The following is a 16630-nucleotide window of genomic DNA, read 5'->3' on the forward strand; positions in this document are numbered from 1 at the left end:
TATGAAGTCAAGTCCTCCCTTTGAAGCATATTCATCTAACACATCTCACTTTTTCCTAAAGTGCGCTTCTCTCTTCCCCCGGTGGAAATGTCTGTCGGTGTTGGTTTCATACCCCTGGCATTGTTTCCTCTGGGCATCTGCCTTAGCATCTTATCTGGACACCAGACGCCAGGCAGGCTGACGAAGCCCCTCCCTGGGCTCCGATGGCTTCAGAGGCTTCTGTCTGTTCATAACATGACCCGAAGAAAGTATTCCTTCCCTGCCTTTCCTTCTGCCTCTGTCTCTGAGCAGATGATCCAAGGTAGAAATAATTTAACATGCAATACTAATATATGGACTTGGGAATAAAATCAAAGTGCAAGTCTGTTATTTCAGCATAGCGTTTCATAATGTGGCTGTGGCACAGCTACTTCTCCCTGTGCCAGGCTTTTATATGTAATCTAGGAATCGTACCCTTCCAGAACTCTCAGAGTTGTGGAGTAGGCTAATTGTAATATCCTTATTTGTTACATTCTTTGAAATTTATATGAAACATACTTAGTACCAGTTATGATGATTGGTTATAACTCCTACTTTTTTGAAATGCAAAACGTACCTGAATTAGCCAGTTAATTTAATGATAATGAGAAGTTAGTGTGGAGCCTACATCTAGTTGATAAGAAAGGTACATGTTAGGCATTGGGTAACAGATGTCTCCTGGTGAGTTGATTTAGGTTTTCCCAAATATCTTCGGGGACAATTGGTGTATTTATATAAACAGTCTACTAGCTCTCATCTTTGGTACTTTAAAAGTGCTTTGCCCTTGCAAGCCTCTCCATGTTCATTAGCCTGCTTTTAAGTAATAATTGCTGGTGGTTTTATGGTGTCTTTCATCTGCAGTGCCCAATGAGTGGATGAATCTCAGTCTAAATCTCATAGTACCCCGGGGAGACAGTCACGAAGGCGAGTGTGGGCATTCCCACCACCTTCTTATGGAAACCAAGTGCAGCGACAATAAGTGACTTAAACCAAAGCCACTTAGAAAATGGGTAGACAGGATCATAAATGTTCTTACCCCTCCATCCTCAATGCCCTGAGTGATGCTTTATGTGCAGCTGTGCAGTCCGCTAGCTGAACCACAGTGTTGTGTGTTCTCCGTAAAGTCCACACTCCTGTAAGAGCCATCACATTGCATCTGAGGTTTTCCTGGAGGAGAAAGTACAGCTTATTTCAATATTTTTTCTATGCCTATGAATTTCACACTTTTCTACAAGTCATGAGGTTTTTCTTTAGCTAATTAAAAAGCTTTTAAACTGCTTTTCAGGCCGGGCAGGGTGGCTTACGCCTGTAATCCCAGCACTTTGGGAGACCGAGGCGGGCAGATCACAAGGTCAGGAGATCGAGAGCATCCTGGCGAACACAGTGAAACCCTGTCTCTACTAAAAGTACAAAACAGTAGCCAGGCGAGGTGGCAGGCACCTGTAGTCCCAGCTACTCGGGAGGCTGAGGCAGAAGAATGGCGTGAACCCAGGAAGCAGAGCTTGCAGTGAGCCGAGATCGCGCCACTGCACTCCAGCCTGGGCAACAGAGTGAGACTCCGTCTCAAAACAAACAAACAAAAACGCTTTTCAGTCGTATTTTCTAGCATTTAGCTGGTCTATGGCTGTCATGCTTCTGAATCTCCCCTTGTATGCTGTTTCCTGCCTCACAGCTGGGAAATCAGCTGTACTACTTTTGTCATCACTAACTCTTGTCACTTCTTTCACTCTCCATCTAATCTTTTCCAATACCGTTTCCTCATTTTCCAGCCATTCTACTTGCCCATCTTCTCCCCTTCTTTGTTGTTATGCTCAACCAAGGTGCTTTTTTATCTGCAAACCGGCTCTTTATTTTGACACATTTCCATTCTCCTTGTCACAAGTTGATATGTTTCTGTAATTTGTTTCAGTGTGAAAGAGTGCGTAGCTTTTACTTGAGCTGCCTGTTTTGTCAATACATTGCCTGCTTCATTGTCACCGATTTCATCGATACAGCTTATGTTTAATGAACCAGAATTCCTGGGGTTTTTTTAAATTTTCATTTGGAAGTATATATGCAAACATCTCTTCCAATTATCTTGTCAAAACCACATTTTCCATCATTTTTATTTTTCATCTATTGTCCTTGATTATTCTTTCATGTTTCCCCATTTTAGTGTTATTCTTTGACCTCATCATATTCCTAATTGCTACTGGCAAGAAGGTAACCTATAATATGTCCTGTGCTGGGTTACATCAGCAGATTAAACAGCTACTCTTAGCCCTGGGATGTACAGTGATTGTAAACTCCCTGCACAGACAATAGAGTAGTTGAGAGCTGGAACTCCCAGTCTCACACCTCTCATTTGCAGCCACTGCTTTGGGTTGACTTTTCTATACTTTTTCTTCCCAGGACATTCAAAATACAAGTGATTATTAGAGCTCAGGATTAAATAATGTATGTACAATGCTTGGACTAGTACCTGCACATAGTAGGCCCTCAGTAAATGCTAGTATCATATTATCATATTATGCCGTTTTTCTTTTTGCTGTGCTACATTTCAACCACTTGACCTGCATTATCTTTTCTCTGCACCCATTATTTCATACAGAAAATCCTGAATGAGTGAAATTAATGCATACTTACGACCAAGAGTAGGATGAAGTACATATACTGTGGGAGACTTTCTCAAAGACATTTTCATGAGACAGTGTTCACATTTAATTAACTACTTGGGATATGAAGTGTACTCTGGGAAAAAGTAACTATATATTGTTCTTACTATTTCTTCAGAAGGGCAGATTATTCAAATAATTGATTTGAAGATTTCAGGTTTTTCAGTACTTGCTATTCAGTGCAGCAGTGAATTCCATGAAATCCAATACCCTTACAAGAAATTTGTGTTTATTTTAGCCAAAAGATGTTCTTTGGACTAAATTTGAGGATGTTTTTCTATGGACTATACTAGCTAGATTTAAGGATATTTTCAACCCATATTTAGTATCACGTCAACACTAAAATAAAGAATAAACCAGAGGCCTGGTGATATTGGCTTACATCCATGATAGCCTCAGGAAATGCTCCATACATACATCATGAAATTATTTTCCACTTGAGGGAAAAGAAATCATATTTCCGTACCTCATTCCTTTTTCAGTGTCAGACCCATGGCCTCCAAGGAGAGCTGTTTTCTAGGGTTTCTTGATCCTTGAGCAAGGTGAATGGCCTCTGGCTCTGTCCTGGGCAGTGCGTGCCTCCCCCACCCCGATTATTAATCCCCAGAAGTGCCTTGTGCCAGGATGTTATTCCTTAAATGCATTTGATTGACTTGGAAGAATTTTGCATTAGTGAACTCTTTCTTGTCTAGAAAATGCAAATGCCTTGTTGTGGCACTTGAGAAAAGATTATTTTCGAAGAGTTTTTCCTGTGATCACAGGCAAAATGACAAAGAGATTCCCTCCTTCACAATACAAATCCTTCCTTCTCCATTAAGGTTGGAAGTAAAGCTTTATATCAGTTTCCAATTAAGACATACATATATTATTTTAAGGAAAACTGAAGAAATGAAAAAGTGTTTTAGTTTATCCTGAAGAAACAGAATTCTGTTTTCAAATGATGGGAAAAGAGAGTGCAGTTTCCAGTCTATTCACTGTCAAGGCTGCAGTGAGCCAAGATGAGATCGTGCCACTGCATCCCAGCCTGGGCAACAGAGTGAGATCCTATCTCAAAACAGAACAAAACCATGCAGTGATAGCCAGAAGATACTGCCAGGCATTTAATGAAAGAGCACATTAATAAAGATGCAATCTGATTGACTTTCTGTCTGTAAATTAAACCCAAATAGCAAATCTTTTTTCAACTCTATAATCCTGAAGCTAAGATCACCCCAAATTTGTCCTGTGAACTTTTGAGTTTTTAATTTATTAATCCTCTTACATTCATCTGTCATAGTGGTTTCTTTAAAGGGTTGCTACAAAGCCTACAGTTGAGAAGTCCTTTTATAACCATGTCCAAATACATAGTATTCTCTATAATTGTGTTTGTCTTATTTTTGCTAGGAAATAAAATTTATGAATGAGATCTGAAAATGGACCTTAGAACCTGAATACTCACATTTTTGATACCTATGCAGTGTTATATGAATTTCCTTAAACCCACTGTTGTTCACAATAACTTGATTCATAACAGTGTTCCTTGGAAGGTAAATGGTCAGAAGCTATGTGGTTTTTCATAAAACATTCCATCTTGAGTAAAACTGTAAAAGTTCTTCATGGTTCAACCTTACATTTGGCGGATCTAACATATTTCTGTTCTATTCAACATTTTAAATAGATATAGCTAATCTCCCCATATGTTCTAATGCTGCTTCCTATGAACCATCAAATGCCTTGGCTTTTGGGAAAACCCAGAAGCATGCATTTGGTTTACCTATAAATAAATAAGACATGTACAGAATATTTTCCTGGAAAAGTATTACTTATCCTTGTGACAAGTCTTAACACCTGGTAAGACTTGTTCACTTAACATTTTTTAAGTTTGGTTGCTGTTTTCCCCTGCTGGCTGTTGAACTTGAATCCTGAAACAGTTGTAGTGTATCTTGCTTGCCTGCTTGCACGCTTCCTCTCTTTCCACCTTTTATTCCATCTTAAAGCTAATTTAGGAAAAGTCTGGTTATAAACTCTTTACATAAAAATTATCTTTTATCACTAATGTAGTGTTTTTTCCAGAACCATCAGCTAATAGGAATATAAGACCATTGCTCTCCATAATTACTGGATTACTTCTACATCTTTCATTAGTATTTAAAGAGCCAAAGAGCTAACAATATATTCCAGATTTTTTACGTGGACATGCCTTCCTTTTGGACTCGTCATAAATTCATGGGACTGTAAGGACAGTTGAGTATGATGGTTCTGGGCACCTTTAGGTAATAACATCTTCTTCCTACTTTTCTCTCTATCTCTGCTTTGCTCCTTTTCCTGAACCTGCTTTTGGCTTTCTTCAACTGCTCTTCTGGCACTCTTGTGTGTAAAACCAATCACCTGCACCCTAGTTATCCCCATTTGTCCTCGTTCAGCATCTTGCAGCCCCATCATCATGCCCTACAAAGCTGCACACTCTAGAAATTCGATGGATCGACCAAAACTCTTTGTAACACCACCTGAGGGCTCTTCTCGCAGGAGGACCATTCATGGCATAGCGGTGAGTAGCTGTTGGGAGCAGCTGGGCAAGTCTGGGAGCCAGTGCTGTTCCTGTGCAGACTGGACAGAACCCTGAGGTGCGGTGTGGGCCTAAGAGGGGGAGACCGCGACATCCACCATCCCATCTCTCCCATTGATCATGAATCTGGCTGGCTGGGCAGTAGTGTCCCCTCACTTCCTCTTCACTTGGTGATTTTCCTCTCCCTAAACATTTGAATTTGAAGACAAAAGCTATTCTTTGTTCAAGCATATATGAGTGGATGCCCTACCCTGCTGGAGCGTCCATACACATAAGTGCAATGCCAGAATACTTTCATTTTTGAAAGTAGGAAAACCAAATGGCCTTTGAAGGGGAAGTGGGCTTGGACCACTGCCTTGGCATTTTATTCCAACCATATCCAGAAGCTGGCTGAACTCTAAATGTGGTTCACTCAAAAGCAAGATAAAGAATTTTTATCCTGCTTGGCTAATCCCTGTCAAGGCCCTGTCAAGGGATCTTAAAATATAGTCAAAAAAGTATTTTGAAAACATTAGTCATTTACTAAATCACTAATTCTTAAAAGGCTGTTAGGCTGTGCTATAAGCTCAGATTTTGTAAGTGAAAAATATAATTTGTACTTGTTATTACGGGCTGAGGTAATGTTAATTTTCACCATGCTATAAATGCAATGAGGTAATTTGTATGTCTCCAGGAATCTTTCTTCTTCTTTGTTTTAAATCCTGTGTTTATTTGGTATCAGTTGAAAGATACAAACCTTATTCTGTGGTCTTTAGACATTGTACTTTAGTCTTAAAGGACTCGCCAGTCAACTAGAAGATCTCATTGCCTCTCTCCAAGATAACAGTATGACCCTTTTAATGAAAGGCTGAAACAATTTCTTAAAATCGTAACTTCCCAGAGCAGTTCAGATTTATAAACCTGATGGACACTTAAAAGGATTTTGCTTAAAGGATAATTCAGGGTTGTGAGAGCTTGATGGCTTTGCCTACACCCTGTTTTTCTTTCAAGCTCCATCAGCCTTTCTGGAATCTGTGTTTGATTCATGATTGAGTCAGGCCTCCAACCCTCTAAGCCACAGGTGAAACAATCTTTGATGTCTGGGAAGTTTTAGTTTATTAGTGTTTCAGAGATCCTCCTTAACTGCAGACAAAAAGCCATAGTTAAACAGAACAGCTTGGCCCCAAAGTTGGGGGTACTCACTGGGCAGGGGAAAAGAGCATTCACCATGGAAAAAATATCTTGTTCTGGGTAAAAACAAAAATTAACACTGCTTGAGAGAAGGTTGAGGGCCACCTGTGGCTGACAAGTTAAATGAAAGATGTGTCATCACATGATCCAGAGCCTTGGTTTGTTTTGTTTTTATTACCTTCCTCTTTCTCTATTTAATCAAGTAGCTGTCTTTTTACCTCTTTACAACCAAGTATTTAGGCAAATACTGCCAGAAAATGACTCAGAGTCATTTATATCCTGGAGCTGCACTGTGGAATTCAGTAGTGACTGGCCACAGTGGTGAGCACTTGGAAAGGGGCTAGTGAAACTGACAAGTTGGATTTTAAGTTTTTAAAAAATGTTTAGTTGTGATTAAAAAAATGAATAAAAATAACATAAAATTTACCATTTTAACCATTCTAAAGTTCAGCAGTGTTAAGTATATTCATATTGAAGTGCTACCAATGTCCAGAACTTTTTAAGTCCTGAAAAACTCAAACTGTATACCCATCAAACAACTCCCCATTTCTCCCTCCCCTCAGCCCCTGGCAGTCACTGTTTTAATTTCTGTTTCTGTGAATTTAGCTACTTTAGAGACCACATAAAAGTGAAATCATGCAGTGTTTGAATTTTTGTGCCTGGCTTATTTCACTTAGCATAATGTTCTCAAGGTTCATCCTTGTTATAACATATGTCAGAATTTCCTTCCTTTTTAGGGCTGAATAATATTCCATTATATTTGTATACCACATTTTGTTTATCATTTCATGTATTAGTGAACATCTGGGTTGCTTTCACCTCATGGCTATTGTGAATAACACTGCTATGAACATAGGAATATAGATATCTCTAGAGATCCTTCTTTCAATTTCTCTTGATATATAGATTGCCGGATCATATAGTAATCCTATTTTCAATTTTTTGAGGAACCTCTATGCCATTTTCCACAGCAGCTGTATCATTTTACATTTCTACTAACAGTGCACAAAGATTTCTGTATCTCCACATTGTCGCCAACAGTCGTGATCTTGTTTTTTGATAACAGCCATCTTAAGGAATGTGAGGTGATGGTTTGTAGTTTTGGTTTGCATTTATTTAATGATCAGTGATGATGAACGTATTTGCATATGCTTGTTGACTTTTCATATGGCATCGTTAGAAAAATGGCTATTCAAGTTCTTTGCCTATTTTTTAATGGGGTTGTTTTGATATTGTTGAATTGTAGAGTTATTTATATATTCTGGTAGTAACCCCTTATTAAATATATGACTTGCAAATACTTTCTCCTATTCCATAGGTTGCCTTTTTACTCTATTGATTGTTTCCTTTGACATGTAGAAGTGTTTAAGTTTGATGTTGTCCCATTTGTTTATTGTTACTTCATTGCCTGTGCTTTTGGTGTTATATCCAGGAAATCAGTACCAAACACAGTGTCATGAAGCTTTTCACTTACGTTTTCTTCTAGAGGTTTTATAGCTTTAAGTCTTGCATTTAAGTCTTTACTCCATTTTGAGTTAACTTTTGTATATTTTATAAGGTAGGAATCCAACTTCATTCTTTTGCATTTGGATATCCAGTTCTCCCTGCATCATTTGTTGAAGAGAATGTCCTTGTTTCATTGAGTGGTGTTAGCATTTGACCATAAACACAAGGGTTTGTTTCTGGGCTCTGGATTCTATTCCATTGGTCTATGTATCTTTTTGTTTTGTTTTGTTTTGTTTTGTTTTGAGACAGTCTCACTCTGTCACCCATGCTGGAGTGCAGTGGCGCAATCTCAGCTCACTGCAACCTCCGCCTCCCAGGCCCAAGTGATTTTTATGCCCCAGCCCTCTGAATAGCTGGGACTACAGGCATGCACTACCACGCCCATCTAATTTATATATTTTTAGTAGAGACAGGGTTTCACCATGTAGGCCAGGCTGGTCTTGAACTCCTGACCTCAAGTGACCCACCCACCTCGACCTCCCCAAATGCAGGGATTACAGACATGAGCTGTAGTGCCCAGTCCCATGTATCTATATGTCTTGATACCATTACCACAGTACTGATCACTGTAGCTTTTTACCAATTGAGTATCTCTAATTCAAAAAAACAAAATACAGAATGCTCCAAAATGTGAAACTTTTCGAGTACCAACATGACACTCAAAGGAGATGCTCATTGGAGCATCTCAGATTTCCAGTTTTATGAATTAAGGCTGCTAAAGCAGTAAGTGTTAATGCAAGTATTCCAAAATCTGAAATCTGACACACTGTAATCCCAATCATTTTGGGTAAGGGATACTCAACCTGTAATATGTTGTGAAATCAGGAAATGTAAGAACTCCGACTTTGTTCTTTTTCAAGATTATTTTGGTTCTTCAGGGTCCTTTGAAATTTTCTGTGAATTTTGGGTCGAATTTTTATATTTCTACAAAAATAAAAATTATATTGGGATTTCAACAAGGAATGCATGGAATCTGTGGATCGCTTTTGGTAGTAGTGACATCCTAACAGTATTAAATCTTCTAATCCCTGCACACAGGACTTCCTTCCGTTTATTTGTGTTGTCTTTAATTTCTTTCAGCACTATCTTCTAGTTTTCAGTATGCAGGTCTTTAGCCTCCTTTGTTAAGTTCATTCCTAAGTGCTTTATTCCTTTGGATGTTATAGGAAATGGAGTTGTTTTTCAAATTTCCTTTTCTATTTTACTTAATTTGAATTAATTTAGATTTAAATTCAAATAGGTAAATGTGGTTAGTGGCTAGATTTAGAACATCATCGTATCAGAAAGTTCTATTAAACAGCACTGCCTTAAAGTATCTGTCAGTGAATCGTCTCTCTTGGAGGATATTTATAATTTAATTACAAAATTAAAGTCTTTTTCCTGCTGATATGTTGCCCAGGCCATTGACTTGCTGAGCATGTGCTCCCCCTCAGCATTGTGGAAAGTATTAATAGGAAAGATGATTGTATAGATGGTGGGCTATTAACTCAGATCAGGATGAGAATCAGGAGTGCCTTTACATGTCTGGTACCCAAATGGGTGGTTGGATATAAGAGTAACAAAAGGACTGAAAGAGTTAAAAAAGAAAAGAAAAAAACTCCCTGGTTGGGAGGGTGTTAAGTATTGAGTGTTTTTCCAAACCATTCCTCCTCTGCTCACCTACCCCTAGGTGATTAAAGGAGATCACTTTTGAAAAAGAAAGAAACAATTGGTTCAAAGGCACTGTAATCCTAGGATTATGTACCTTTATATAGGTTCATTCCCTGATCCCTGTATTATCAAGGCACAGATAATAATCCCCAACCCCCCAACCACATCAAAAATTGTCCCTCTTGAGCCTTTTTCCCATTTAGATCACCCATTGATCTGATTTCAGCCAAATCAAAATGTTTTGAGAAAAAGAAAAAGAAGGGCTACTTGAGGTGCTTAACCCCAATCTCCCCTGGGAAAAGCCCTGGGCCTGCCACCCTGTACACCAGCCAGGAGCACCCCATATGGTGGCTGCAACTTTTGATACCCAAAGCCCACAGCAGCTCTGTGAGGCCCCACCTCCTACTTTTGGGGACTAAAATGGGAAAAATGGTGATTAAGCAGCTGGAAATGATGGAGAGCTGGCACACACTTGTGAAGCCCTTCTCTGCCTCTTTCTTCATTTTTTCTGTTTAGAAAGCCCAGGGAGACAATGAGCATTATTTGACACTTAGATATTTTTGCTTCTCTAATAACCCAGTCCATCAACTAGGGTGCTATTAAGGAAAATGGAGGGAAGCAATTAAAAGGGACACTGAGGGGAATAAAAGGGAAAGGAAGGAAGAGAGGAACTGATGCTTGACCCAGGCAGAAAAGGAGAGAAGAAAAGGTACACTACTAGTTCATGTCACCTGGGGCTAGATAATACTCTGCCCCTTCCCATGCATGCTTGCAGTCTGCCCTCCTGACAGGTGTTCACCTAGGTGCCTCCAGCACGTGCCCCTCCTACCATTGTCAGGTTTCAGATACTTGGAAAGGATCTGTTTTGCTCTGTACAATTTTTGTTTGTTTTGGTCTCGATTGACTTTAGAGTAGTAGAACACTTCTCTTGGCTTCCCTTTGCCCATTTTGACTGAGGAAAGTGTCATCTCCCTAGCTGAATTCCTAGTTGGCAGTCAGGGAGGCGTGATGTTTTGGCCCACCTTCAGATTTCAGTTTATTCCTGGTAAGGAAGAGCAAAAAAAATAAATAAATAGCGAAATTCTTCACTGTAAACCTGACTTTTCTTCAGAATCACCTATTGTATCAGTTATCTATTGCTGCAAGAGGACACTAGGTGAGGAAGGACTTGATTCCATTATAAAACATCAATATAAAAGAAAAATGAGTTTATATCTAATATAGCAGGCATATAATTTCTTTTAAAGACTGAGATACAGTATGTTTGGGGGGAAAATGCTAAGAATTAAAAAGAAAAAGATGTGTTTTAATTCAAAGTTTTTTAAAAATGGAAGTAACATTTGACATTTGTGTGAGATAAACCTGATTGGGAGGTTTTGCTTCAGATAATGAATTTTAGACACAAAGTATAGGTTCTTTCTAAAAGTATGTATATACATATGCTTTTTGACAAACATGACTCCAGATCACACATCCGGAACCACCTTATTAGTGTCACATTGTGTTAATTCAGTTATACTGTTCAGTGTTAAGCTAACAAGGGCCTTTTGTTGAGATGGAATGGGTATATGTGACATAGCTGAGAAAATTCCTTAAAAGGCATTCAATGGTTTCTAGCTCCACTGTTGAGTATTGTGAATGTGGTTGCCTTGCTCATGGAAAAATCTAACTATTGAGTTTCTCTGAACTTAGGGCTATAAAAAAGAGAGAGAGAGAGAAAATGTACCCTTCCTCACATCTGGCACCCGAAGGGCTATATCTCCATCTAATCCCAAAGCAAGACCGCCAGCTCCCTCCCGACTTTGGTAAGTGAAATATAAGTGGCTGGCTGGGTTGTTCCATGTTAGAGAATTAGTAGCTCGCTCTTCTGAAAGTGAACTGTTCTTCTCATGCTGTTTGGCTTTGACTTAGGGAATAACATTCTTCCCGAAAGGAAAGGAAAAAGAGAAATTGGAATGGTTCCCTAAAGCAACTCTATTTCTGCATCTACCACATAAAAAACAAATACACTGAGCTAAATATCTGCATTCTCTTCCATCGAGTCGTGTTCTAGGTTCTGGCAAGCCTATTCTCATGTGTCCCCTTCTGTCTGCCTTGTTTGTTTGTGGCCCAGGCTTCCGTCCAAGTCTCTTCCTCATTTGCCTGGCACACCCAGACCGACATCCTCCTTGCCACCCGGCTCAGTCAAAGCTGCTCCTGCTCAGGTCCGGCCCCCATCCCCCGGCAACATCCGCCCTGTCAAGAGGGAAGTCAGAGTGGAGCCTGAGAAAAAAGACCCTGAGAAGGAACCTCAGAAAGTTGCCAATGAGCCCTCACTAAAGGGAAGAGCACCTTTAGTGAAGGTAGAAGAAGCCACAGTTGAAGAGGGGAAACCTGCTGAACCAGAAGCTGGCCCTGGTAAGAGCGAACTCACCTGTGGTGCAGGTGCTCTCCCTTTTTCTCCTGCACTGCTTTGATGAAGCTTTTTTTGTTTTCCTTTTCTTCTCTTATTGGAGACTTGGAAATTTTACTCTAAGGTTAAGTTTAACACCTTTCCTTAAGTATAATATTTTAACTTAGCGTTGCTTAAAAATAGTTTAAAAGAAAAAAAAAGAAAAAAAAACCTGGCAACACTATTCCTGTGCATCCTGGAGTTTAAGGACCCCTGGCATAGCCTGTGTGCTTGACAGAAGTCAGAATTTTTTCCAGACACTGGTTTTTCACCTCTGCCAGGGTAACCAGATGCTATTTAGAAATGTAAAATCACCTGGAGCTAGAAGTTCAATATTTCTAGTTGAAAATTGTCTTCATCCAAAGTTTTCTACTTAAGATTGATTTGAAGATACAGGGTGGGGCAAGAAAGAGGAGATGATTCAAGACAGGTGAAGATAGTAGAGAAAGGAGGAGTCCAGTGTTTGCTTCCATGGAAAAGGAGAGGAGGGCCATAGAGCATCATAATAGCCATGAAAAAAATCTGTGGAAGCAGAAATAGAAATGTAAATCTCAAATCGTACATCCAAAAGCCTATGGTTAGAACCACAACATGTGAATTCTCAGTGCTTTTATTGGCTGAGTTCATTCCATAAAATGTGTTCAGAGCACCTACATCAAAATTACCTGTTGTATTCATTACCTATTGCTGCATAATGAATTAGCAGCATAAAACAACAACAAACATTTCTCATATCACATGGATTCTTGGGTCAGGAATTTGGCAGCAGTGCAGCTGGGTGGTTCCTGCTCAGGACCACTCATGAGACTGCAGTCAAGCTGTCCACTAGAGCTGCAGTCATCTCAAGACTCAACCAGAGCTGGAAGGTGGCTTACACACAAGGCTGGGGGCAGGTGGCCCAGCTTCTCCACACATGGACCACTCCATGTTATTGGTGAATGTCCTCATCTGTCTCCTTGCTCTGCTGGCTTCTGCCAGAGTGAGTGACCTGGAAGAGAGAATGAGGAGGAATCTACAATGTCTCTTATGACCCAGTCTCAGAAGTTGCACACCAGTGTTTCTGTCACATTCTGTTAAGTAGAAGCAAGTCACTAGGTGGGACTCACACTCAAAGAGAAACATAGTCTCCACCTTCTGAAGAGAGAGTTTTCGAAGAATTTAAGAGTTCAGCTTTTTATTGAACTTGTTACAAAAGAGGTTTAGTCAAAAAGACCAAAGCCCATAGCCTCCTCGGGCTCCTCAGACTCTCTTTTCTTTGCTTCTGTTTCTTCTCCTCAGCTGGAACAGCATTGGTGGAGGAGGCAGGACCTCCTGCTGGTGCAGGTCCACAAGCTCCTCCATTGCAGATGAGGCTCCGCATGTCAACATTGGCCAGGGCTTTTGAAAACAAGCCAGTCCAAAAAGGTTCAACATTTACACCAGCTACTTTAATGAGGGCATTGATCTTATCCTCCTTGACGGTCACCTCACCCTCATGCAGAATGAAGGTCAAGCCTCATGCACAATGCAGGCGAGCTCAGAAACAGAGGCCGTGGGGCTGGCACTGCCCGGCAAGGTGCTAGTTGCCAGATGGAGTGAGGGTCCCACTTCAGCATGGCCCTAGATTCCTCAGAGGGACTGAGTGTAGCTTGGCAGCAGCTGAGGAAAACTGGAAATATTTTTAAACCACCACATCTATAATGTTTTGACATACAGACCCTTGACTTTACCTCAGACTTACTAAGTCAGAATATGTAGTGGTGGATATGAGGACTTGAAAGACACTAAGCTTGTCAGTTGACTCCTAAACATGGTTGCCAGATAGAACACAGGGTGGCCAGTTAAATCTGGCAATGCTATTCCTGTGAATTCTGGAGTTTAAGGACCCCTGGCGTAGCCTGTGTGCTTGATAAAGTCAGAATTTTTTCCAGAAGGCCCACTGGTTCTCACCTCTGCCAGCCTAACCAGATGCTATTTAGAAATTTAAAACTACCTGGAGCTGGGAATTCAATATTTCTAGTTGAGAACTGTCTTCATTCAAAAGTGTTCTACTTAAGACTGAATTTGAAGATAGAGGGTGGGGCAAAGAAAGATGATTCAAAACAGGTGAAAATGTTAGAAAAAGGAGAAGTCTAGTGTTTGTTTCCATGGAAAAAGGAAGGAAAGAAGGGCTATAGAGCATCATGATGGCCGAGAAAAGTCTCTGGGAGCAGACGTAGAAATGTGACTCTCGAAAGAAGGGGCTGGAGCAGCCAGGGGCCAGAGCTTGCACTTGCTGGTGCCTTGCTCACTGTGTTGCCGAATTGTGAGTGCCTGTGTGGGGCTTCTGGGGCACCAGCTCTCTAGGTCATCTTCATAAATCTGAGTAAGACTAGAGAACTTCTGCTCCCATCTTGCATCTTGGCAGCCTGGGATATATAAGCAGAATGAGCACCAGCTCCCAAAGAGGCCCTGAGCTCCTCCCATCTCAGACCTAGAGACAGCTCCGGGGAGACAAAAGGGTCCTCTTCATAGGGTGTCATCTTCCCAGTCTGAATCTGGACTCATGGCATAGATGCTGAGGATGCTGCTCTAGTAATGAATGGTTACCAAAGAGTAGGAATTTTCAAATGCAATAAAAGACAAATGGATGATCTCATCTTCTTTTTGCTCAGTGCATAACTCCCCACAGACTAACATGAGGCTCTGTACACATTCAATATATGTTAACTGATTTAACTGGTATAAAAATAAGACTTGGTAACAGAGTATTAGCTTTGTTGGATGTCTCACTTACACATACTGATTTTTTTATCTGTTGCTTGGTTACAGATAGAACACAGTGAAACCGTGAGAACACACAGTAATAAACATTCCCTTTTCTTTTATAATGGTAAATTCTAGGCCTTGGATGTGGGGAATGCTAGTTTTGATTTTGTTCTTTGGATTTTGTTTCCAATTGGTTTTCTCCTTGTACCTGTTTGTGCAGCTGCTCCAGCCACGGCCCCAGTTCCAGTCACGGCCCCAGCTCCAGCCTCAGCCCCAGCTCCAGCCCCGGTCCCCACCCCAGCCATGGTCTCAGCCCCATCATCCACTGTGATTGCCAGTGCTTCTCCTAAGACTTCTGCAGGTACCACCAACCCAGAGGAGGCCACAAGGCTGCTAGCTGAGAAGAGGCGGCTGGCCCGAGAGCAGAGAGAAAAGGAAGAAAGGGAGAGGAAGGAGCAAGAAGAACTTGAAAGGTAAAGGGGAGACATTGCTCCACACCATGGTGTCAGTGATGTCAGTGACACTTGGATTAACTCAACACCCCTCTGAGAGGCAGGAGGTGATAATACTGATGAAAGTGAATGGATTAGTTCTTTCAGGATTACTGTTACCTATTTTTCCTGTGACTACTAAGTGGTTTGTTTTTTAAATCACATTTTTCTTCTTCTTCTTCTTTCTTCTTTCTTCTTCTTTTTCTTCATCTTCTTTCTTCTTGTTTTTTTTTTTTTAAAATAGAAATAGTGTGTCACTATATTGCCCAGGCTGGTCTCAAACTCTTGGGCTCAAGGGATCCTCCCACCCGAACCTCCCAAAGTGCTGAGATTACAGGCATGAGCCACCATTCCCAGCCACGTTTTCTTATTTTAATGACAGTGCAACAACATTGATGGAGAAAGGTTTAAAGAAAAAATCCATAATCATATCAATTTTCAGTAATTGTGTACATTTTGGGTGGTCCTTTCTAGTTTCTCAACAGTATGGGAGTGTGTGTATACATATATATACATATTTACATAATTATAACCACAGCAGAGGTACAATTGTACAGTCTGCTTTTTTACTTAACACATCTCCAATCTCCAGGTTTCCGCTTTGTCTTTGTAATTATCACATTAAGGCAGCATAATAAGGGTTCATGTTTTCTCCTTTCCAGATAAATCTCCTCTCAGAGGGTAGCCAGGTGGGATCTTGACATGCCCCGTGATTGCCTGCCAGGCAGTATCCCAGACAGTTTGTTCAATTGGTCATCTTCTGGGCCTAATAAGACTAATGTCAATATAATTGTTCTTCAGACGAACACAACTGTACCCTGGGGAAGGATCTCATGCCCCGGCTGGGCCGCCATCTTGGCCATGCCCTGCCCTTGGCTCCAACAGGGAGCTTACGTGGCTGTCTTCCTCCTGTCCAGTGACAGAACACTATGACCCTTATTTATTTACAAAGATTTCCTTTGACGGGGGTGCTTCAAATTCAATACTAAGAAGTCACATTATTTGAATTAAACAAATCAGAGCCTTTAAAAATAGTTAAATTCCTTCCAAAAAGCCAGCCCTCCCCAAGATACTGGTGGTTACATGTTGCTTCTGTTTAGCACGGACTGCAATGCAGCTGGCAAGGGGGGAGGAAGACTAAGGGTGGCTTCGCGTTTTGTCCCTTAACAGTGCTGAAGGCATCCAGTGGGGATTTTTCTACTGGACATCTGAAGGACCCGCCCTACAGAATCACCGACGCAGGCCTCGCTTCAAAGATTTCTCCTCAGGTGTCTTTGGTTTTGTTTTTGTGTTGTCTTTTTCCAGACAAAAGAGAGAGGAATTGGCTCAACGGGTGGCTGAAGAGAGGACTCGCCGTGAGGAGGAGTCGCGCCGGCTGGAAGCCGAGCAGGCCCGGGAGAAGGAGGAGCAGCTGCGGCGGCAGACGGAGGAGCGGGCG

General features: G+C 40.9%; 1 protein-coding gene across 1 annotated transcript in view; it reads left to right on the plus strand.

The window, feature by feature from the left end:
- The window catches only part of MAP7 (microtubule-associated protein 7), a 197426-nt gene that overhangs the window by 149305 nt on the left and 31491 nt on the right, over positions 1–16630 (plus strand). Inside the window, exons 8-12 of the mRNA XM_011978447.1 lie at positions 5075–5199; positions 11236–11348; positions 11657–11940; positions 14922–15174; positions 16498–16630. Coding sequence (XP_011833837.1) covers positions 5075–5199; positions 11236–11348; positions 11657–11940; positions 14922–15174; positions 16498–16630 — 908 coding nt within the window. The remainder of the gene's footprint in view (positions 1–5074; positions 5200–11235; positions 11349–11656; positions 11941–14921; positions 15175–16497) is intronic.

This window comes from Mandrillus leucophaeus, unplaced genomic scaffold (genome assembly GCF_000951045.1).
Source record: "Mandrillus leucophaeus isolate KB7577 unplaced genomic scaffold, Mleu.le_1.0 Scaffold194, whole genome shotgun sequence".
Classification (NCBI taxonomy): Eukaryota; Metazoa; Chordata; class Mammalia; order Primates; family Cercopithecidae; genus Mandrillus; species Mandrillus leucophaeus.